This window comes from Oncorhynchus masou, chromosome 28, assembly GCF_036934945.1.
Source record: "Oncorhynchus masou masou isolate Uvic2021 chromosome 28, UVic_Omas_1.1, whole genome shotgun sequence".
Classification (NCBI taxonomy): Eukaryota; Metazoa; Chordata; class Actinopteri; order Salmoniformes; family Salmonidae; genus Oncorhynchus; species Oncorhynchus masou.
Genome location: NC_088239.1, coordinates 58,203,425 through 58,226,611, shown reverse-complemented (window position 1 = coordinate 58,226,611; position 23,187 = coordinate 58,203,425). Strand labels below are relative to the sequence as shown.

The following is a 23,187-nucleotide window of genomic DNA, read 5'->3' as shown; positions in this document are numbered from 1 at the left end:
TTGTTTAAGTACAGACTTGTCACTTTCATTTGAGGGTATTTTCAGCTATTTCAGGTGTACCGTATTTGTACATAGTCCGCCCCCCCCATTTTAAGGGAGCAAAAGTATTTGGCCAAATTCACTTGTGCATTAAAGTAGTAAAAAGTTAAGTATTTGGTCCCATATTCATAGCACGCAATGACTACATCAAGATTGTGACCCTACAAATTTGTTGGATATATTTGCTGTTTCAGAATATTATTATTTTTTTGTTGGGGGGCGGTGTATGATATCTGTGCATCTAGCTTTCTCATTATTCACACCTCATTCAGGATTGTCCGTAGCCATGGTAACATCCACATTTATGTAGAAGTGTTTAAAAACATTTTATTCTTATTTACTATAAAAGTGACTCAAATGACACAATATATTATTTACCATTTATTTAGAACAAAATAATCAAACAACCAAATCAAACAGCAAATGCATCTAACAAATTTGTAGAGTCACAAGCTTGATGTATTCATTGCTCATAATCCAAAGTTTTGAAGTATAGAGCCAAAAGAAGAGAAATGCTTCACTGTCCCAGTAATTACAGTGGGTCCTGCACAATATATCAACCCCCCCATTCCATGAATTAAACTTTGACCTACCATCACCCACTTACCCCAGGGTGGGTCAATTTACCCTGTCCCATACCCGGGGTAAATTGTACCAAGAGACTACTTGTTTTTTTGGACAAGCTTTGTTTTTAAAACTTATGTTTACACAATGATTTATTTCCAGGGCTACACAACATCCTGAAATATATGTAGATATATTTGTTAGAAAGAAAACTTTTTCCCTTGATGGAGTGATGCTAAATGTAAATAGTTTTTATCAACATACCCCACTAAGGAGAGTTGAGTACAGGGCTTGAGGTCACTCAGTTTAGAATCTCCTGACCCAGACAAAAGATGAAACCGTACTCGCACGTCTCTACACCAACTGCTGGCATCATTGATAGAATTGCAGTGCAATCAATGTAAGTGCCAATCTGAGCTAGAGTACAGTAGGTCTTGCAGGCCAAGACCCAGACCGACACAGAACAAGACTGTTTATGAGGTCACTAGAGAGCCAGAAGAAAGGGTGTATATATCTAGTGTATCGGGGTTGGAGAGGTAGACACATTATCCGTCGTCTTTGGCTAAGAAGTTTTTTACTTACCACTTAGTGGTCTACTTGAAACCTTATTCCAGGGTTTCCCTCTCTCACCATGTGTCATGTCCCCTTCCTAAGGCACAAAGGGAAATATGTGGCCACCTTGCCATGACAAAGTCACAACACTGTATGAAGAGTGAGGCAAATATTTAATGTTTGTTTCCTCTTTATGGTAGGTGGCAATTTCCAGCTGTTCAAGCATACATTTACACCAAACAACCCACAGGGTGACAAAAGGGAAACATTGACATTCCTGACTGTCTCTGGGGAGAGCAATGAAAGAGTGCCATAAAACATCGCATTTGTCAACTTAGGTGGTGGGAAAATATATTTCCAACTACCCAGTAAGCAAAATTACATTACAACAACATCTAAGAGACATTAAAACTTGCAGCAATAATATTCAAAGATGTCCAACCAACAGAATAAACCAACAGACCACTTCCACTACAATAACATTCTCAGTAATGGTTACAGAGAGAAAAATATATTGCTATGACTTATGTTGTTGATCTACCTTAGTTGAATGCACTGACTATAAGTCACTCTGGATAAGAGGGTCTGCTGAATGACCAACATGTGTATGTAAAAACAAACACTTGCAAAGTATGCTGAGTATTATTCTAATGAGCTCCGCACCCAAACAAGTACACATCAGACCAGACCAAATCATAGAGGCTATGTTTCACAAGTTTGAACAGAACAGTACCGTATGTCTCAGTACAGTTGAGAATGGTACAGGACAGTAGAGTTTTATTCAGTACGGTACAGCAGAGTATGGTACAGTAGTTTAATTCAGTAGAGTACAGTAGATTTTAATGCAGTACAGTAGTGTTTAATTCAGAAGGGTAGAGCACAGTACAGTACAGTTTAGTTTGTAAAGTATCAAATCAAATATATTTATATAGCCCTTCGTACATCAGCTGATATCTCAAAGTGCTGTATAGAAACCCAGCCTAAAACCCCAAACAGCAAGCAATGCAGGTGTAGAAGCACGGTGGCTAGGAAAAACTCCCTAGAAAGGCCAAAACCTAGGAAGAAACCTAGAGAGGAACCAGGCTATGTGGGGTGGCCAGTCCTCTTCTGGCTGTGCCTGGGTGGAGATTATAACAGAACATGGCCAAGATGTTCAAATGTTCATAAATGACCAGCATGGTCAAATAATAATAATCACAGGCAGAACAGTTGAAACTGGAGCAGCAGCACAGCCAGGTGGACTGGGGACAGCAAGGAGTCATCATGCCAGGTAGTCCTGAGGCATGGTCCTAGGGCTCAGGTCCTCCGAGAGAGAGAAAGAAAGAGAGAAAGAAAGAGAGAATTAGAGAGAGCATACTTAAATTCACACAGGACACTGGATAGGACAGGAGAAGTACTCCAGATATAACAAACTGACCCTAGCCCTCTGACACATAAACTACTGCAGCATAAGCACTGGAGGCTGAGACAGGAGGGGTCAGGAGACACTGTGGCCCCATCCGATGACACCCCTGGACAGGGCCAAACAGGAAGGATATAACTCCACCCACTTTGCCAAAGCACAGCCCCCACACCACTAGAGGGTTATATTCAACCACCAACTTACCATCCTGAGACAAGGCCGAGTATAGCCCACAAAGATCTCCGCCACAGCACAAAACAAGGGGGGGCGACAACCCATAATGTTTTTAAAGTAGGGTACAATACAGTACATTATATTGTATTATACAATTTGTGGGTCTAATCCTGAATGCTGATTGGTTAAAACCCACATTCTAGCCGGTGTCTATTCCACAGGTTACCACTGGCTAACTCTATGCCATTGAAATGCCTATTTAATATGTTCCATCTGACTGCGCAATCCACTGTCTAATCAGCCCAGCCAATCACTTTATAAACTTGATCTCCACTATAAAAAGCATCTAGTCATTATCTCACATTTCTAATAGATTAACATTTAGTTTACAACAGTGTAGATTTTATAAACCTTGCTGTCTGTCTCTATGTCATTTGAAAAAATGTTCAATATTCAAATTCCAGCTGTCCCATAGTAATGAACATGCCGGAACGAGACAGACAGGCAGGCTGTGTTTCTCAGCCAGTCAAAATCATGAATCCTTTGGAATCATTTTTATGGATATATACAAAGAAATATAAATTGAAAAAAGGTCAAATGAAAGGAAGTGCAGCTAGTTTGCAGTCTTTCCAGCTTCAGTTTGAAGTGGAAGTGAATCTGTTAGCTGTGTTGTTGGCTAGCTCCTCTGAACAACAGTGTCCTGACAAGAGAGCACATTTTCTATGCCAGGCGAAATCGTGGCTCATTGGCTCATTGTTATGAATGTATCCAAATAAATGTCACTAGAAAACAGCTTAAACAAATGCAGATACATTGTTGTTTTTCTGGCTGCACTGTTTGAGGTGACTGTAAGTAAGCCATAGTTGGCTGGCTAGCTAGCAAGCAAGGAATACGAATGTTGCCAGCCAGTATGGCAATGGAACATTTAGAACGACTGAGTCGCGTCCATAGATAAAGAACAAAAAATACTGTATGACTGGGTCGCATCTCTGGCAACCGAACCGATAGAACGAACGACCAGACGGCTTTTTTAGCATCCCTAGATTTGTGTTGGGATTATATCTTGTGGAAGGATGAAATTCTATGAATAAATGAATCCAAATAATGTTTTTAATTAAAGGGCACTCTCCTGGCCACTTTTGATGTGGAGTATTTGTGCTCTAACATTCCACACTTCCTTCAGCAGAGAAGACCCTTGCTCCATCCGATTGCATCTTGCAACTCGCTGAACTGATATTATACAATAACTACTTAATCTTTGAGTCAGACTTTTCCCTTCAAATTCAGGGTGTAACCATGGGCTCCCCTTTTGCCCCAAACTATGTGAACCTGTGTGTGGGACAATTTGAAAAAGCACTCATTTACAAAACAGAGATACACCTCCTACTTTCTGAAAGCATCCTATGGAAGAGATACATAGATGTCTTTGTGCTCTGGGAAGGAAGTCGGCAGGAACTACAGTGGGGCAAAAAGGTTTTCAGTCAGCCACCAATTGTGCAAGTTCTCCCACTTAAAAAGATGAGAGAGGCCTGTAATTTTCACCATAGGTACACTTCAACTATGACAGACAAAATGAGGAAAAAAAATCCAGAAAATCACATTGTAGGATTTTTAATGAATTAATTTGCAAATTATGGTGGAATATAAGTATTTGGTCACCTACAAACAAGCAAGATTTCTGGCTCTCACAGACTTGTAACTTATTCTTTAAAAGGTATTTGGTCAATAACAAAAGTTTATCTCAATACTTTGTTATATACCCTTTCTTGGCAATGACAGAGGTCAAACGTTTTCTGTAAGTCTTCACAAGGTTTTCACACACTGTTGCTGGTATTTTGGCCCATTCCTCCATGGAGATCTCCTCTAGAGCAGTGATGTTTTGGGGCTGTTGCTGGGCAAAACGGACTTTCAACTCCCTCCAAAGATTTTCTATTGGGTTGAGATCTGGAGACTGGCTAGGCCACTCCAGGACCTTGAAATAATTCTTACGAAGCCACTCCTTCATTGCCCGGGCAGTGTGTTTGGGATCATTGTCATGCTGAAAGACCCAGCCACATTTCATCTTGAATTCCCTTGCTGATGGAAGGAGGTTTTCACTCAAAATCTCACGATACATGGCCCCATTCATTCTTTCCTTTACACAGATCAGTCGTCCTGGTCCCTTTGCAGAAAAACAGCCCCAGAGCATGATGTTTCCACCCCCATGCTTCACAGTAGGTATGGTGTTCTTTGGATGCAACTCAGCATTCTTTGTCCTCCAAACACGACGAGTTGAGTTTTTACCAAAAAGTTATATTTTGGTTTCATCTGACCATATGACATTCTCCCAATCTTCTTCTGGATCATCCAAATGCTCTCTAGCAAACTTCAGACGGGCCTGGACATGTACTGGCTTAAGCAGGGGGACACGTCTGGCACTGCAGGATTTGAGTCCCTGGCGGCGTAGTGTGTTACTGATGGTAGGCTTTGTTAATTTGGTCCCAGCTCTCTGCAGGTCATTCACTAGGTCCCCCTGTGTGGTTCTGGGATTTTTGTTCACCGTTCTTGTGATCAATTTGACCCCCCACAGGGTGAGATCTTGCGTGGAGCCCCAGATCGAGGGAGATTATCAGTGGTCTTGTATGTCTTCCATTTCCTAATAATTGCTCCCACAGTTGATTTATTCAAACCAAGCTGCTTACCTATTGGTGATTCAGTCTTCCCAGCCTGGTGCAGGTCTACAATTTTGTTTCCGGTGTCCTTTGACAGCTCTTTGGTCTTGGCCATAGTGGAGTTTTGAGTGTGACTGTTTGAGGCTGTGGACAGGTGTCTTTTATACTGATAACAAGTTCAAACAGGTGCCATTAATACAGGTAACGAGTGGAGGACAGAGGAGCCTCTTAAAGAAGAAGTTACAGGTCTGTGAGAGCCAGAAATCTTGCTTGTTTGTAGGTGACCAAATACTTATATTCCACCATAATTTGCAAATCAATTCATTAAAATCCTACAATGTGATTTTCTGGATTTTTTTTTCTCATTTTGTCGGTCATAGTTGAAGTGTACCTATGATGAAAATTACAGGCCTCTCTCATCTTTTTAAGTGGGAGAACTTGCACAATTGGTGGCTGACTAAATACATTTTTGCCCCACTGTAAATGAATTCCAAACTCTGAAACGAGAGCAGTGAATGTCTCAAATTCACCCTGCAGACTGATAAGAGAACTAAATTACCTGTACTTATGGATCATCAAAGAGAATGATGCATTACATACAGACATATACACAAAGCCCACAGACCGCAATACCTTGCTGTGCGGATAGTATGCATCCCCTTCCCCTCAGGAATGGTCTACCATGTAGCCAGTTATGTTAAACAAATCTGTGGCCACCAGTCAGATTTTGACAGCAATTCTAAGAAAATTACAGATACATTCAAAATGAGAGGCTGCAAGGACAAAACTCACTGCTGCAATGACGAAAATATCTCAAAAACCAAGAAATGAATTGCTAAAAACTAAACCAAAGACGAAAAATAACGGAACAGTGTTTTGCTCTAAGTACACCAGGTGTTCGGAGAAAATGAAAGCAATCCTGAAAAAGCACTGGCATATTCTGCAATCAGACACTTCTTCAAGGAGCCCCCACTGGTGGTCTATAAGCATGGTCGCAGTATTGGGGATATCTTGGTGAGATCTGACCTGCCCCCTGAGCCCACTCAGACACTCTTGACACCCATTACAAATGGGAACTACAAATGTGGATCATGCGCACAGTGCAACAGCACTACAACAACATCCTTCAGACACCCACATACAGGTGGAAAAATCCCTGTTAGGGGTGTCATATCATGCAAGACAAAGAGGGTAATCGATTCACCTGTTCATGTGAGAAAGCCTATGTCGGACAAACGGAAAGACAATTAAAACAACGCATAGCTGAACACTGCAGCTCAGGTGTAAGAACACAGACTATCCAGTAGCAGCTCACTTTGTTGAAGCTAACCATCCCATCTCCCTTAAATACACAGGCATTGAGCATGTTGCTCTACCAAGGAGAGGAGATAACATTGAGATCCTACTACTACAGAGGGAGGCCTACTGGATATCCTGTTTAAAAACATTGACCCCTAGTGGTCTGAATATTGACTTTGATCTCAGGTCCTTCTTATGACCAGTTAAACTTTCTGTGAAGAGGTCTTAATAAATGTAATCAGAGTACACCCAATATGTTTCCCCTGTTGATGATGCTTATTATGCATTATGGTTGAACCAAAAGATTACATGTAACAATTTTGTTTTTTATGAAATTGGAAATATTTAAATATATAGGTGAAACTAAATTCAACAATAATGTATGTTGATGCTAATGCTAATGATAACAATGGCATAATATAGTCAATGTGCTGTGGGCTTTTAACAGTTTCACTCAATTCATTCCTGATCAACCTAGCAATTATGACACACCCCTCACTGTTGTCATTGGTTGCACTAATTGCACTGTTTGTGTTCATAACCTGGTTCAAGCATTCCTGACATTGCCGGTGTTTTCGTCTCAGATCTAACAACACATGTGCCAATATATCCTCCAAACACATTATCACTTAACTATACCGTACTTTACTGTATTGAACTATACTTTACTGTACTATACTTTACTTGAATGTATTGTACACTGCTGTGTTCTACTGTACTGTCCAAACTTGCGAAACATAGATGTCTATGTTTGGGATAAATCAAAGCCGGTCCAGACTGCACCAAAGAAATATGTCTATGATTGGTTCAAATGTGGTCCGGTCAGGACCAAAAATGTACTTCCGTGGACTTTGAAATCAAGGCCAGTCCAGATTGCACAAAAGACAAAGACAAAAAAAAAGACATCCAGTCTGGACAAAAAAAAAAATACTTCTTAAAAATGTTGGCAATCGGTTGGTGCTTAGTTTACAATTACAATGCCGTTTTGCTGGTGGAAGTGCTGAACATCAAATGGTCAGTTCTATGGCTTTGTTTTAGTTAACCTAATGCACAGTATTTTACTACAGACATGGACGGTTACAGTACAAGTGGGATATTAAACTGGAATTATAGATGTAATGTTTTTGGATGGCTTTGTTGTGCAATTATCAGCCTCCTGGCCTACTCCTGAAAGAGTATTTTCCAATCCTGGGTGGGATTCACACAATTTCATTGATTACTGCTGAACATTTAAGAGGTAAGACATGTCATCCAACTTTGGTTTCATATATGTTAAATAGGAAATCGTATAGGGATGGTATCCAACTGCATCAAGAGAATTGTTTGGTGGCTTGTCACTTACCAGTCTAAGTCCTCTGTTTTGCCTCAGAATCAGTGAAAGTGTAGAAAATGTGTTAGATTGTTTGAATCGTAGCCACTAGAGGGATACACATACGCTTTCCAAACTCCGCAAACCCCGTCCCATCACAATGTGCCATGGAAAAAATGGAATTGCAGTGAGTACCTGTGACTTCCCACTTCGGCTGAAAAAACCCACAGCCCGGAACATTCGAAACATCAGTTGCTCACTCTTAAAAAGACTTTCAGAGTAATTGCTCTTAAAGCAGACGCCCAGTGCTGGCTCTCTCTCTCCATGTGTCTCTCTGTTTCAGGCAAATCAATGAGGATCGCAATGCTTATTACTTCTGCATCTCTCTCTCGCTTTACAAGATGATGTTGTGCATTTCAACTTTTGAAAATCAAAAAGCAAGTCAAGGAATTTTTCTTTAATAAAATAATGACAGGTCGGTTTATTTTCACTTATTTGGAATTTTAATATGTGGCATTTTGTATACTGTTTTGCAGGTGGGATAAGAAAACAACACAACGGTGTGACAAGCGTTTGGCGGACAATTGTGGGTTTCTGCGAGTAACTCATACAATCCAAGGAGCTATGGGGGGCACCATCAACCTCATCCCCCTCTCTGATTGAGAACTTATTAGTCATCCCTTTGGTTTAATGAGACCTATTGAAAAGACACCGTGGAACATATGCATGAATCAAATATTCCTGTGTTCATTGAATCTCTCCAGAAGAGTCTTACTTTTACATGGGCAAGGAAAGGGGGTCGTGGCTTAACATTATAAAGGGTGACATTACAGTATGCTTCATGGGTTTATTTAGACTGAATCTACGGTTTGACAAGCGGCTGTAAAGAAAAAACAAAAACAAAGCGAAACTCGGGGAGAGCATTGTGGACCTACGAATTTTAGCCTATATTTATCAAATTTATTTCTATTCATTGCTCTTTTTAAAAGTGGTACCACCTCTTCTCCTGAAAATGAAACTTTGGACTTTTCCCTGGCTGCTTTGCCTGGTGATACTCATCTTATGTTTTGGATCAGAGTGCGGGACTGTCCGGAGAAAGGGGAGATCCAAAAGGGACTTGGTGCGTATCAGGGAGGCGAGAGCCACCTTTCCAGGGGCTTGTGCCACACGCCTGCCCCGGGGCAAACGCTCATTGCCCGGCTTGGAACGACGTGTACCTCGCCAGCGCCGGCGCTCCTCCCAGGCGGAGGAGAACTCTCCAGGTCGGGGAAAAGCTGTTTATTTTACCGGCAGGGGTGACCAACTTCGGCTTAAGCCGGGCGTGGAGATACCGAGAGGGAATTTTACGCTGGAGATGTGGATCAAACCAGAAGGAGGTCAACGATCTCCTACGGTGATTGCAGGTAGCCTACACAACTGTCACAGATCACAAATTAATGAAGGGATGGTTTTATTAGTCTTATGCGACCTAAAACTCAACAGCATATTTAAAAGTTTAGTGTGAAACCTGTATATTGTATTAAAACGCACACATGAAGCAATAAAGTAGGCTATGTTAGTAAACCAAATGAAAGTCATAATTCACCTTTAGCTTTGTAGGCTATTATTATATAATTGTTTAGATCAAACCATGCACGGTTGTCACAGTAAAGCAACATGCACTCATAAGTGAGTTGAGAGTGAGTTAATTTCAGAACTGATCCGCGCCAATGATGTAATGCCTTGAAAATAGCAGTATCAGAGATTTTATTCTAGGTTATTCATACAGTATGTGTATAAAATCCATTCATTACAACGAGGACCTCTGTAGTAATATAACCTGTAAACGAAAATCGTATCTGAGTGATCATACCAAAGTATATGCATGCATAAGCATATACTTGGGTATGATAATTCAGATACGATTTTCGTTCACAGGTGAAATTACTACAGAGTTCCTCATTGTAATGAATGAATTTTATACACATACTGTATGAATAACCTGGTATATTTTTTGAAAATTTCCTTCTATGAACTTTCATGCATAAAATGACTCAACTATTGGGTATAACAATTGTAGATAAACTAGCCTATTTTAAGGTTGTTCGATATTACCATTTATACTGCATCACTTGATTGACAGGTGATGTCATCGTGCGTAGAAATTGTGTTATTTATGAGGCGTCTGGCTATTTTAAACTATGATGTAATGCTAGAAACGTTGAATTCGTGGGTACGTCACAGCAGGCAAAGGGGGAGAGTGAGAGAAATATGTTTTATTCTGAAGTGACTAGAGAGCACTGTGCGTGCCGCAAATCCAAAATGCTTCCCAATCGACACTTCTGGATTGGCTGTGGAGGTTACGAGACCGGAATAGAGCCGCGGAGTGGCGCGCTATGAGCGTCCGAGATCCCTCAAACCCAGCCGCAGACATAGGCTATGCGCGTAACATTAGGTGACTAACTTTGACACAATTAACATTAGGTGACGCTAACATTGACGAAATTAAAACCCTCTAATAGATTGGGTGGTCTTGGCAGTACAGTCTATAGATTTTAATATGTGGTTTAAGCGTTGTAAAGTGATAGGAGGGAGAAAGTAGCCTACTTCATCCACGCACAACGCACCTTGTGAATGTTATGTGAGTCGTCTCGGATATCCGAGACCTTGCGCAACGTAAACTAGGCAACGGCACACGGTAGCCTACATTGCCGGAAAGAACCCGTCTGTAGAGACTATTGTGTGAGCGAGCACATAACATTATTGAGAAGACACCGAGCTGGCAAAACTATTTCATGTTATTCTGAAATCCACAATGCCAAATCTTTGACGGCATTTCTTTCAAATGTTGGTCTATGTACTGTTTATATATTTCAGTGTCTGTGCCACTGCTTCTGATGTAGATTGGTATGAGATTCGATCCCATGGGCTGCCAACAGGGAGCGTAGCAAACAACTGACTGCTTGTGTGCAAATGCGTACTATTGTAGTTTACCCCTTGTGAGGCACTTACCCTTGAGAAGGGAGGGTTTCATGCACACAGACACACACAGTTCTGCTAAGGCAATCTTGACTCATGTGTTGTTTAGCATAGTATGTTTATTATGATAGACCTGTTATTGTACTTAGTGAAGGCCTCTCATGGACTGAGACACACATACTGTATATTCTGGTCTACTGTACCATCACTGTTTTTGCGTGTACATGTGTTGTGTATTTGTGTCTGGATGTGTGGCTACCCCAGCTTTTCCCAAATTTGGTCCTTGGGACCACAAGGGATGCACATTTAGATGTTTGCCCCAACACTACACAGCTGATTCAAAGCTTGATGACTAGTTGATTATTTGAATCAGCTGTGTAGTGTAAGGGTAAACCAAAACGTGCACCCCTTGCCTCCCAGAGGACCAAGTTTGGGAAACACTGGTCTAGCCACTGGACACACTGGTTGAGTCAATGTTGTTTCCACATCATTTCAATTAAATGACGTTGAACCAACTTGGAAGAGAAGTTGAATTGAAGGCTGTGCTCAGTGGGTAGGAGTAGAGCTGGGACAATAAACCACAAATTATTAACACCGACCACTTATTGTGAACATTTTGCTGATATTGTTCATTACGATAAATAACCTATACTGGAGACATGTAAAGTTTGAAATTAAATGTTAGCTAGTATGGGTGATTGTTGATGGGACAATTGATAGCTACAATATTTCAAGTCGTAGTAGCAGTAGTTTTAAGGGTAATATGTTTTTTTTTTAAATACATTATGAACTTAGCGTTCAATTTGTCATTATAGTGATAATTCAGTCAATTTATCGGTTTCTAGATTTCCGCCCATATTGTCCTGGTCTATTAGCTTGGCTCTTAGCTACACGCTTTGGCTATCCCCCCAGGAAAACCTTCTTTGGCTCGAAGTAGAACTCTTTTGTGTTCCACGTAGAACTACATGGATCTCAAAGGGTTCTACCTGGAATCAAAAGGGTTCTACGTGGAACTATAAAGGGTTCTCCTATGGGGACAGCCAAAGAACCCTTTCAGGTTCTAGAGAACACCTTGTTTTCTCAGAGTGTAGGTTTGGTCTGGGGTTGGGGGCAGCCTAAGCCAGACCCTTATTAAATTCTCTCTAGGCATTTCAACTCGTTGGGGAATCTTTTGAGAGCTTTGTGATTCAGATGAATGTCTTAGCCCGACGGAGTAATGTTATATCACTTATATTCAAATCAAATCACATTTTATTTGTAATATGCCGAATACAACAGGTGTAGACTTTACTGTGAAATGCTTACTTAAGAGCCCTTTCACAACAATGCATATTAACCTCATGCTTGTCTTAGCCTATCCTATGCATGTCCTTTTATTGTTTGTTTTCATAACATTAAGATTAGTGTGTTTGGGAAAAGACCCTTGTAATAATAAATAATACAAATAAAATCCCAATCGACAAACATTATAATGCCTAATCTTTTAAATCCAACAATCCCAGGCCTAAAGCAGTCCCATCCTGTAGTTTTGACCCAGGCTTGTTTTCTACAGCTGTTTCACCCTCGTTGTTTTTACCCTGGTTTTTATCACTGTCACTGCTTTTTGATTCAGTGTGTCAACTCACCGTTTGATAAGTGAGGGGAGACGAGTCGTACAGTAGTGTGGTATATACTTAGTGTTTACCATACAACACACACAGGGAGACCTCTGAGTGTGACCAAAGTGACTGGCGGAGGACCAGAGATAACTCCTGTAAAAATGTGTCTGTGGTTCCTTTCTGGTCTTTATTGACTCTACAGCCCAAAACCAGGGCTAGTAGAATACTTCATGAAGTCCTAGTCCAAACCACTTTCACAGCCAGCCAGGTGTTCCAGGGCTCAGGAACCAATATATATGTACATATGTTGCATTGCTGACATATGTAGGGCCCACGATGTATGTATGTTGCATTCCTGACATGTGTACAGTATGAAATGTACTCAGTAATAGCTGTTTGTTTGTGGTAGCTAGTATGTAACATTTGCTCTGAGACACACAGAGAGGCATTCATATGATGGGCACTTGCCAGGATTACTCACTGCCTATTGACATGAGGAGATCTGCCCGCTGTCTGCTTACTGGTATCAATCAGTAAGCACAGCTGGGGATTTTAAACTGACCTGTATGACACACACACACACTTTGTCATTTGTAATGCAGATGTGGCCAATGGAACTGCAGGAGAATGATTCCAGCAGAACAACAAGATTCAGGACCATGAACAGCGCTGACAAAATGAGCATGCGCAAACAGGAAGTAGAAAGGACCACCCAAAAATAAGGGGGAAAAAGGAAGCCAGGGTAGATTCCATGGTAGCAGTAATGGAATAGCTCAGTCTTGCGATTTCATTGGATTTGATTTGCGCACTCGTTCAAACACGAGCAAACCCTATACCAACACCAGTCACTGAGCAGCCTTTAATTTTAGAAACAAGGACAATGGTTTTTGCTTTAGCGTAGACGCTTTGAGCTAACCCTCCAGTTCAAAAAATGTGAGGAGCCCCTGTAACTTCCCTTCTCCATATTGTGACATGTTGACATGTGGTTACAATTGGTGTCCCGCTTTTGAAATATACATAAAGATGGCCTTTAAAGAGGAAGGGGACACTCAAACTGTAATTTAACTTGACTGAATGCTGCCATGTGCTTTACATCCTCATGGCAGTTCATGTCACACATGTTCCCTGTCCTACTGTAAGATGACTTTTACATCTGACCTTTTGCCCTTTTACCAGGTCATGAATGCCTGTCCCGCATCAGAGAAAGGAAAATGCAAGACAGTGGATCAGAGTTTCTCTTCCATGACCAGCTGTAGACAATAAATGCCTGTGTTGGCAGATGCATCAGCAGTGATGCACTAGTGCTATGCAGGTTTTAGTTGTGAGATGATATATAACTAATAACCAATGACGTATAACATGTAAGATGACATATAACATCTAAGAAGACATATAACATCTAAGATGACATATAACATCTAAGACATAACATCTAAGAAGACATATAACATCTAAGATGACAAAAAACCTCCAAGAAGACATATAACATCTAAGAAGACATATAACATTAAGACATATAACATATAATATCTAAGACATATAACATCTAAGAAGACATATAACATTAAGACATATAATATCTAAGACATATAACATCTAAGAAGACATATAACATTAAGACATATAACATCTAAGAAGACATAAAACATCTAAGAAGTCTTATAACGTCTAAGAAGTCTTATAACGTCTAAGAAGTCATATAACATCTAAGACATATAACATCTAAGAAATATAACACCAATGACATAGCATCTAAGAAGACATATAACATCTAAGACATATAACATCTAAGACATATAACATCTAAGACATATAACATCTAAGACATATAACATCTAAGACATATAACATCTACAACATATAACATATAAGAAATATAACACCAATGACATAGCATCTAAGAAGACATATGACATCTAAGACATATAACATCTAAGATGACATAACTACTTTGGTTAAATGTCAACATTTTGACATACTGTATTTCTAATGAGATAGCTGGGTATTGAACTTGAATAGCCAGATTTCTAGTTATATAATACATTTGAGGAAAGTCATAGGGCATACAGCAAAAGGCTACATGTAGTCTCTTGATTTCAGACTTTAGGTAGATGAGCTTTGATGTTTCTGTTGAGATAATCTAAGGCTGGAAAATTATAAATGTCATTTCCCCCAAGATGTCTTTTACTGTATAGGTTTGCCACGATATCATTTGCATATTACACAATTCTCTTTTGAATCATTAAACGTAATGAGAAGGTTTCAAGTTAATTACATTGTTGAAAAATGTCTCCAGTTAGTTATAGAGCAAAATGAAATTGACTTGTAATTGACTGTCATTTGAATATTTAATTGAAACCCCCACTGGAGCCTGGTGCTGTTAGGAATTGTGTTTAGAGTCTAAGGATCAATGTACATTCCCAACATGTCAAGTACATGGTGTGGCGGTCACTTGGGGCGGCAGGGTAGCTTAGTGGTCAGCGTGTTGGACTAGTAACCGAAAGGTTCCTGGATTGAATCCCTGAGCTGACGAGGTACAAATCTGTTGTTCTGCCCCTGAACAAGGCAGTTAACCCACAGTTCCTAGGCCATCATTGGAAATAAGAATTTGCTCTTAACTGACTTGCCTAGTTAAATAAAGGCAAAAAATAAAACTTCACTTTGTCTGAATGCAATGTCCCTTTCCCTGACTTCCAGAGCCAGAACAGTTCAAAAGCACACACAATGGGCTAACCTCCATTGTTCCCTCTCTCCCTGCTTTTCATCAGATTTCTCTGACGTTTGTTTTCTTTTTTTGTACCTGAGTGTGTTATCCTTGGGGGAAGACAAATGGCAAGTGCAAGCAAGGTCGCCCTCTAAACTGACATGAATGGTTTTTAGCCTTAGCTTCAGTGTGTGTATGCAAATACCTGTGCGTGTGTGTGCATGTGTGTGTCCGTGCATGCGTGCATGTGTGTGCCCCATCTAAACACAGAGCAGGTTGGGTCTGGAAAAGTGTACTATGTTAGATTAATTGAGCATGGCAGAATTATGACAGCTGTTTACACTAGAAGCCCAACACGCATTTTAACATACCTTTTAGCCTTGAGTGCACTAGCTGACAGATGGAGGAGTTTTTCCTTCCACTGTAGTGGAAACACTGAGGACGTCTCACTAAATACGGCTGACCTTGACATTGAACCCCACCAAGCTCTTTGAATGGCTTGGCCATTAGAATATCCCCCTTTCAGACAATGATGACATCCTCCTACTTAATGTGCATCATGTTATTAAAGGGAGTGAAGACACTGATCGGATTTAATTCATTGAGGAACTGTGGGCTCCTGAGTGGCAGCGGTCTAAGGTACTGCATCTCTGTGCTTGAGGTGTCACGACAGACCCTATTTCGATTCCAGGCTGTGTCTTAACTGGCTGTGATTGGGAGGCCCACAGGGCGGCGCACAATTGGCTCAGCGTTGCCCAGGTTAGGGCTGTCATTGTAAATAGGAAGTTGCTCTTAACTAACTTCCCAAGTTAAAATAAAAAAAGTCCTATATAGATGGAGTAACAAAGATGGGTTGGGGGTTGCATTGGATACTCCTACCTGGTTCACATTGTATGAAGAAGTCCTGAAACCAGCTTGGGTCTCTTTATCGCGTTATGTGGACTGGGAAGGAATGGAGATTGAACCTTTATTTAACTTGGCAAGTCAGTTAAGATTCTTATTTACAATGACGGCCCACACCGGCCCTATGGGACTCCCAATCACAGCAGGATGGGATACAGCCTGGATTTTAACCAGGGACTGTAGTGATGCTTCTTACACTGGGATGTAGTGCCTTAGACCGCTGCACCACTCGGGAGCTGCTTTCCCTCGTGTTTGTACATGTGACCAATGTATGCCCCTGGCAGTGGTGGTCCCCAAAATATTTTGTGAGCACATGGATTCCCTCATGCCTGAGGGGCTCTGCTAGGCATGTCAGTGTGCTCTGGTGTATGTGCATAGGCGTATACACATGAACTGTTCACACATGCATGCACTCATGAACACAACACACACACACACACACACACACACACACACACACACACACACACACACACACACACACACACACACACACACACACACACACACACACACACACACACACACACACACACACACACACACACACTCTAAACATAAACATTTAGCATTCAGAGATCCCCTGGGAAGTGAAAACACATTACCACACTGAACTTGACATACTGTATGCTTTCCAAGTGCAACAGGAAAAAGGTGTTTTGGTGCCTCTAGCGTAACAAGGGTTTTGCATGAAACTACATCTTCTGGTTCCCCAAAATGTTAAAATGGCCTCATATTCATGAAATATTCATTGTAAGAGTCTATGGGTCTCCCCAAGCTAAATACTGCATGCACCTTAACTCAATTTCCAGGACATTTTTCTGATGCTATCTTCAAATGTATAATTTTAGTACATCTACGACATAATCTGTACCTTATTGTTAATGCCACATGAATGAGAGAATGTGATTACGTGACACACTGATGCATTTGATGTTTTGTTGGATAAATTATAAGTCAAACTTTACAGTAGAGTGTCTACATTTTACTGTTCATTTTACTGTTTCATTTCAAAATATGTCAAATGAACAGTAAATTGGATCAGGGTGACTCGAGGCAGACCTCCTAGGTTGATGATGTTAAGGAGACAAAGCGGTGAAGCCCCTGAGACTAAACTTTAAAAATGTTATTAACTGAGAATACAAATGCTGGCTCCCAGTGCTGCTCAGTGTTGACTAACATCTGCTCTTTCTCTCTGTCCCAGAGGTGATCAGTGAACTATCCAACGCTCTGGCTCTTTCTCCCTCTCTCTCTTTCTATCTGGATTGTGTTGTTCTCTTTTAATTGAAGTTGCACTATGTAACCTTTTGGGCGACCCGGTCAAATTCACATAGAAATGTGAGTTATAGATCTATCATTCTACTTGAAAGCAAGTCTAAGAAGCGGTAGATCTGTTCTATGTGTGCTATTTCTATGCTTCCTGGTCTTTTGTTTTTGCCTCTTTTACTCTCGGTTTTGTACACCAGCTTCAAACAGCTGAAACAACAATTTATTTTTTGGGGTTATGGAATATATATTTCACAGCTGTTTAGATGGTACAATTCTCTACACTATACAAGCTTATTTTATAACGTAAATGAAATTTAGCGAACTATTAGAGTTTTAGCAACCAGGTGGAGCGATTTCTGCATAGTGCAACCTTAATTGAAGGTGTCTCTTAGGTAACGTACTAAAGAAAATCTGAAAGTCAAAGCTTCATTCTCTCTTTTTTTCTTCTCTTTCTACCCTTCTATTCTCTGTCTCTCTCCCTCTTTCTTTCTTACCATGTCTCTCTATCTCATGTTAACTGACTCTCTCGCTCTCTGCTTTCACCCAGGTCTGTATGATAAGTGTTTCTATGCCTCCAGCGACCGGGGCTGGCTGCTGGGCATCCGGGCGGTCAGTGAGCAGGGCAACTGCGACCCACGCTTCTTCTTCTCCTTAAAGACGGACCGTGCCCACAAAGTCACCTCCATCCACTCCAATGGCCAATACCTGCCCAACACCTGGGCCCACCTGGCAGTAACCTACGATGGCCTCTACATGAAACTCTACGTCAACGGCGCCCAGGTGGGTGTTAGCCGGGAACAGTCGGGCAACGTCTTCAGCTATCTAACCAAGAAGTGCAAGGTGCTGATGGTGGGCGGGAACGCTCTGAACCATAACTACCGTGGGGCTGTGGAGAGGGTAAATCTGTGGAGGGAGGCCCGGGGACAGAGGCAGATAATCAGGGATATGCAGGGTCACGAGGATCCTCAAGATGCACCTCAGCTGGTGATCCGGGAGACCTTTGAGCAACCTGCCAGAAAGTGGCTGACTGTGAAGGATGGCAGCTTCCCCCAGCAAGAGGAGGGTAGCAGCAGCAGGGTGGGACAGGCTGAAGGAGTAGGAGGAAGTGGAAGTGGAGGGTCCTTGGATACCACCCTGGAACCCCCAACCTGTGGTCAAACTATCTGCGATAACGTGGAAGTGGTGACCAACTACAACCGCACCTGGACCTTCCGGAAACCCAAGACGATACGATACCGTGTGGTCAACGTGTGGGACGATGCTGGGCGCAGGCCCACTGTCATGCCTCATCAGATCCAACTGCAACACCAGGACCTCAACAAGGCCTTCGCTGTATACAACATCACCTGGGAGTTGAGCGTCCACAACGTCACCAACTCCTCCCTGCGCCACCGTCTGGTCCTGGCCAACTGTGACATCAGCAAAGTGGGCGACGAGGCATGTGATCCAGAGTGCAACCACACACTGACGGGCTTCGACGCAGGCGACTGTAAGAGGCACCGCAGCCGATGCCCTGAGTACAAGCAGGGCAACGGGGTGTGCGACCCCGAGTGTAACTGGGACAACTTCTTCTACGACAACGGAGACTGCTGTAACCCCAATGTGACGGATGTGACCAAGACCTGCTTCAACCGCTCCTCTCCACACAGGTCAGCTCTCTGTCTGTGCTTTTATCTCTGCTTCATGAGTCCTAAACAAAGATATAGCTTGGTGTTCAATTTTAAGAGTTTCTCACAGATCATGAATTGATGTCAATGAGAGATTTGCATAGGCATTTGAAACAGATGTTCAAGACAGCTGAGGGCCAAAATTAGCGCCAAAATCTCACAAATCATACATTGATGTCAAATGGAGAGTTTCATATCCATTTGATATGCATCGTCCATTTAGGATTTGTCAGGGTCTAGTCAACAGTTTTGTGTCAGAAAATTGTTCAAGAAAAAGTCATTGTAAGTACAATCAAGTATTATATACACTGAGTGCACAAAACAGTAGAAACACCTGCTCTTTCCATGACATAGACTGACCAGGTGAATCCAGGTGAAAGCTATGATTCCTAGACTAACCAGGTGAATCCAGGTGAAAGCTATGATTCCTAGACTGACCAGGTGAATCCAGGTGAAAGCTATGATTCCTAGACTGACCAGGTGAATCCCGGTGAAAGCTATGTTTCCTAGACTGACCAGGTGAATCCAGGTGAATGCTATGATTCCTAGACTGACCAGGTGAATCCAGGTGAAAGCTATGTTTCCTAGACTGACCAGGTGAATCCAGGTGAAAGCTATGATTCCTAGACTGACCAGGTGAATCCAGGTGAAAGCTATGATTCCTAGACTGACCAGGTGAATCCAGGTGAAAGCTATGTTTCCTAGACTGACCAGGTGAATCCAGGTGAAAGCTATAATTCCTAGACTGACCAGGTGAATCCAGGTGAAAGCTATGATTCCTAGACTGACCAGGTGAATCCAGGTGAAAGCTATGATTTCTAGACTAACCAGGTGAATCCAGGTGAAAGCTATGATTCCTAGACTGACCAGGTGAATCCAGGTGAAAGCTATGATTCCTAGACTAACCAGGTGAATCCAGGTGAAGGATATGATTCCTTTTTGATGTCACTTGTTAAATCTACTTAAATCAGTGTAGATGAAGGGGATTAGACAGGTTAAGGGAGGATTTTTAAGCCTTGAGACATGGAATGTGTATGTGTGCCATTCAGAGGGTGAATGGGCAAGACAAAATATTGAAATGCTTTTGAAAGGGGTATGGTAGTAGGTGCCATGCGCACCGGTTTAAGTGTGTCAAGAACTGCAACGCTGCTGGGATTTTCACACTCAACAGTTTTCTATGTGTATCAAGAATGGTCCACCACCAAAAGGACATCCAGACAACTTGACACAACTGTGGAGAGCATTGGAGTCAACATGGGCCAGCATCCTTGTGGAGCGCTAGACACCTTGTAGAGTTCCACAATGAATTGAGGCTGTTCTAAGGGCAAAAGGGGATGTTTTCCTAATGTTTTGTACACTCAGTATATGTTCCTGACATGGCATTCTGTGCATTCTACCCTCAAAAATGTTCTTACTCAATGCTGTGATCCACTGTCCATGATTGTGAGGTTTTGTTACACAGTCAGTCAGTCCTACTGTCTCCTGGCTGGCCCTTTTTGAGCAGAGTGTAACTCTACCCCCGGCGGTGTGTGTGTCTGGCCCAGCTGGGTGTTCTCTGGGACTGTTAGTCCAATCTGGCTTTCACACAGGCTCAATCAGCGTCCCACACTTGGGGGGCCAAACCAACGATCTTTTCTCTTTTCATTTTTCAACCTCTTTTCTCTTCCTTGCTCTCTGTCTATACTCTGTAGCCCTAATTAAGCTAGATTGATTGGAGAGCTAGTGAGATTGGAAACAATGACACTCTAGACAGACCAGAAGGAGCAATTAGAGGTCAAGGAGAGCGGCCAGCATCACTCTGCTAGCGGCGGTAGGGACTCATTTCAGTGTAACACTACCTTCGAGAGACATTTTTGTGGGGGAAGTATATCTCCCTCGGCGGGGGAAAACGGGCGCCTGATATGTCTTTGCACCGGTATTGCTCTTCTCTTTAAGCCTCGGGAAGACTGGGACTGGGGTCTTCAACCTTTTCTTGCTCAGGAATCCCTCCTAGGCAAACCAGCAAAACCAGGGAACCCCCATCATATTGCACGTTAGCAAAAAATACAGTACCAGTCAAAAGTTTGGACACACCTACTCATTCTTTATTTGGACTATTTTCTACATTGTTGAATAATAGTGAAGACATCAAAACTATGAAATAACACATATGGAATCATGTAGTAACCAAAAAAGTGTTAAACAAATCAAAATATATTTTAGATTTGAGATTTTTCCAAGAGCCGCCCATTGCCTTCGCACACTCTTGGCATTCTCTCAATCAGCTTCACCTGGAATGCTTTTCCAACAGTCTTGAAGGAGTTCACACATATGCTGAGCACTTGTTGGCTGCTTTCCCTTCACTCTGTGGTCCAACTCATCCCAAACCATCTCAATTGGATTGAGGTAGGGTGATTGGAGGCCCGGTCATCTGATGCAGCACCCCATCACTCTCCTTCTTGGTCAAATAGCTCTTACACAGCCTGGAGGTGTTGTCCTGTTGAAAACATATGGTAGTCCCACTAACCGCAAACCAGATAGGATGGTGTATCGCTGCAGAATACTGTGGTAGCCATGTTGGTTAAATGTGCCTTGAATTCTAAATAAATCACTGACAGTGTCACCAGCAAAGCACCATCCCACCTCCCCCTCCATGCTTCCCGGTGGGACCCACACATGCGGAGATCATCCGTTCAGCTACTCTGTGTCTCACAAAGTCACGCCGGTTGGAACCAAAAATCTCAAATTTGGACTCATCAGACCAAAGGACAGATTTTCACCAGTCTAATGTCCATTGTTCATGTTTCTTGGCCCAAGCAAGTATCTTCTTATTATTGGTGTCCTTTAGTAGTGGTTTCTTTGCAGCAATTCGACCATGAAGGCCGGATTCACGCCGTCTCTTCTGAACAGTTGAGATTGATATGTGCTGTTACTTGAATTCCGTGAAGTATTTATTTGGGCTGCAATGCGAACTCTAATGAAAGTATTGTCTGTAGCAGAGTTAACTCTGGGACTTCCTTTCCTGTGGCGGTCCTCATGAGAGCCAGTTTCATCATAGCGCTTGATGGTTTTTGCGACTGCACTTAAAGAAACGTTAAAAGTTCTTGACATTTTCCGGATTGACTGACCTTCATGTCTTAAAGTAATGATGGACTGTTGTTTCTCTTTGCTTATATGAGCTGTTCTTGCCATATATGGACTTGGTCTTTTACCAAGTAGGGCTATCTTCTGTTTACCACCCCTACCTTGTCACAACACAACTGATTGGCTCAAACTCATTAAGAAGGAAAGAAATTCCACAAAGTAACTTTTAACATGGCTCCCCTGTTAATTGAAATGCATTCCAGGTAACTCCCTCATGATTGGGAGAATGCCAAGCGTGTGCAAAGCTGTCATCAAGGCAAAGGGTGGCTACTTTGAAGCATCTCAAATCTCAAATATATTGATATGATTCCACATGTGTTATTATTTCATAGATTTGATGTCTTCACTATTATTCTACAATATAGAAAATGGTAAAAATAAAGAAAACCTCTTGAATTAGTTGGTGTGTTCAAACTTTTGACTGGTACTGTATTTTTTGCATGTCTTGTCTTATCATCAGGTGAATGACAATGGCAAGTAATCCACATTTTACAATAAATAGATCAGGTACATAGTTTAAAATGATTTTGTTCTCCCCACATTGTAATTGGAAGAGGAAGTGTTAACTCTAACAAAGTCTATAAGCTGAAAAGGTAACTGAAGTGTTGTTCTTTGAGAGCATGTGGTTATACAAAGGTTAGCCATGTGTTGGCAAAAATGAATGTCCTAGTCAAGAAAGCTTACCAGCAGCCAGCGCCACTTGCCACACTGGTAGCCTATTCGTGGGTGCTTTATCAAAGCCTATGCTAGATACTCCAGTGAGTGTACTTTATTCAATTTTAGTTGAGAAATGAAGTTGACATCATTAGAAAGAAGATATTCTCTTATTTTCTACTGTAGGTATGTCATTCAAAATGTGTTTATTCTGTTGTTGCTAGTGGTATTCATAAAAACATTGAAATAAAATACATGTTTTTCCACCAGTTTGTTAGGGTTACTGAGAGGAGATGCTGAGGCCTCCACTGCTCTAATACC

At 41.7% G+C, this 23,187-nt stretch overlaps 1 protein-coding gene across 1 annotated transcript in view; it reads left to right on the top strand.

Annotated features, from left to right (window-relative positions):
* Positions 1-8,532: 8,532 nt before the first annotated feature.
* Positions 8,533-23,187, top strand: part of LOC135517966 (pappalysin-1-like) — a 127,938-nt gene continuing 113,283 nt past the window's right edge. The window contains exons 1-2 of the mRNA XM_064942710.1: positions 8,533-9,393; positions 17,970-19,071. Coding sequence (XP_064798782.1) covers positions 9,003-9,393; positions 17,970-19,071 — 1,493 coding nt within the window. The 5' untranslated portion in view covers positions 8,533-9,002. The remainder of the gene's footprint in view (positions 9,394-17,969; positions 19,072-23,187) is intronic.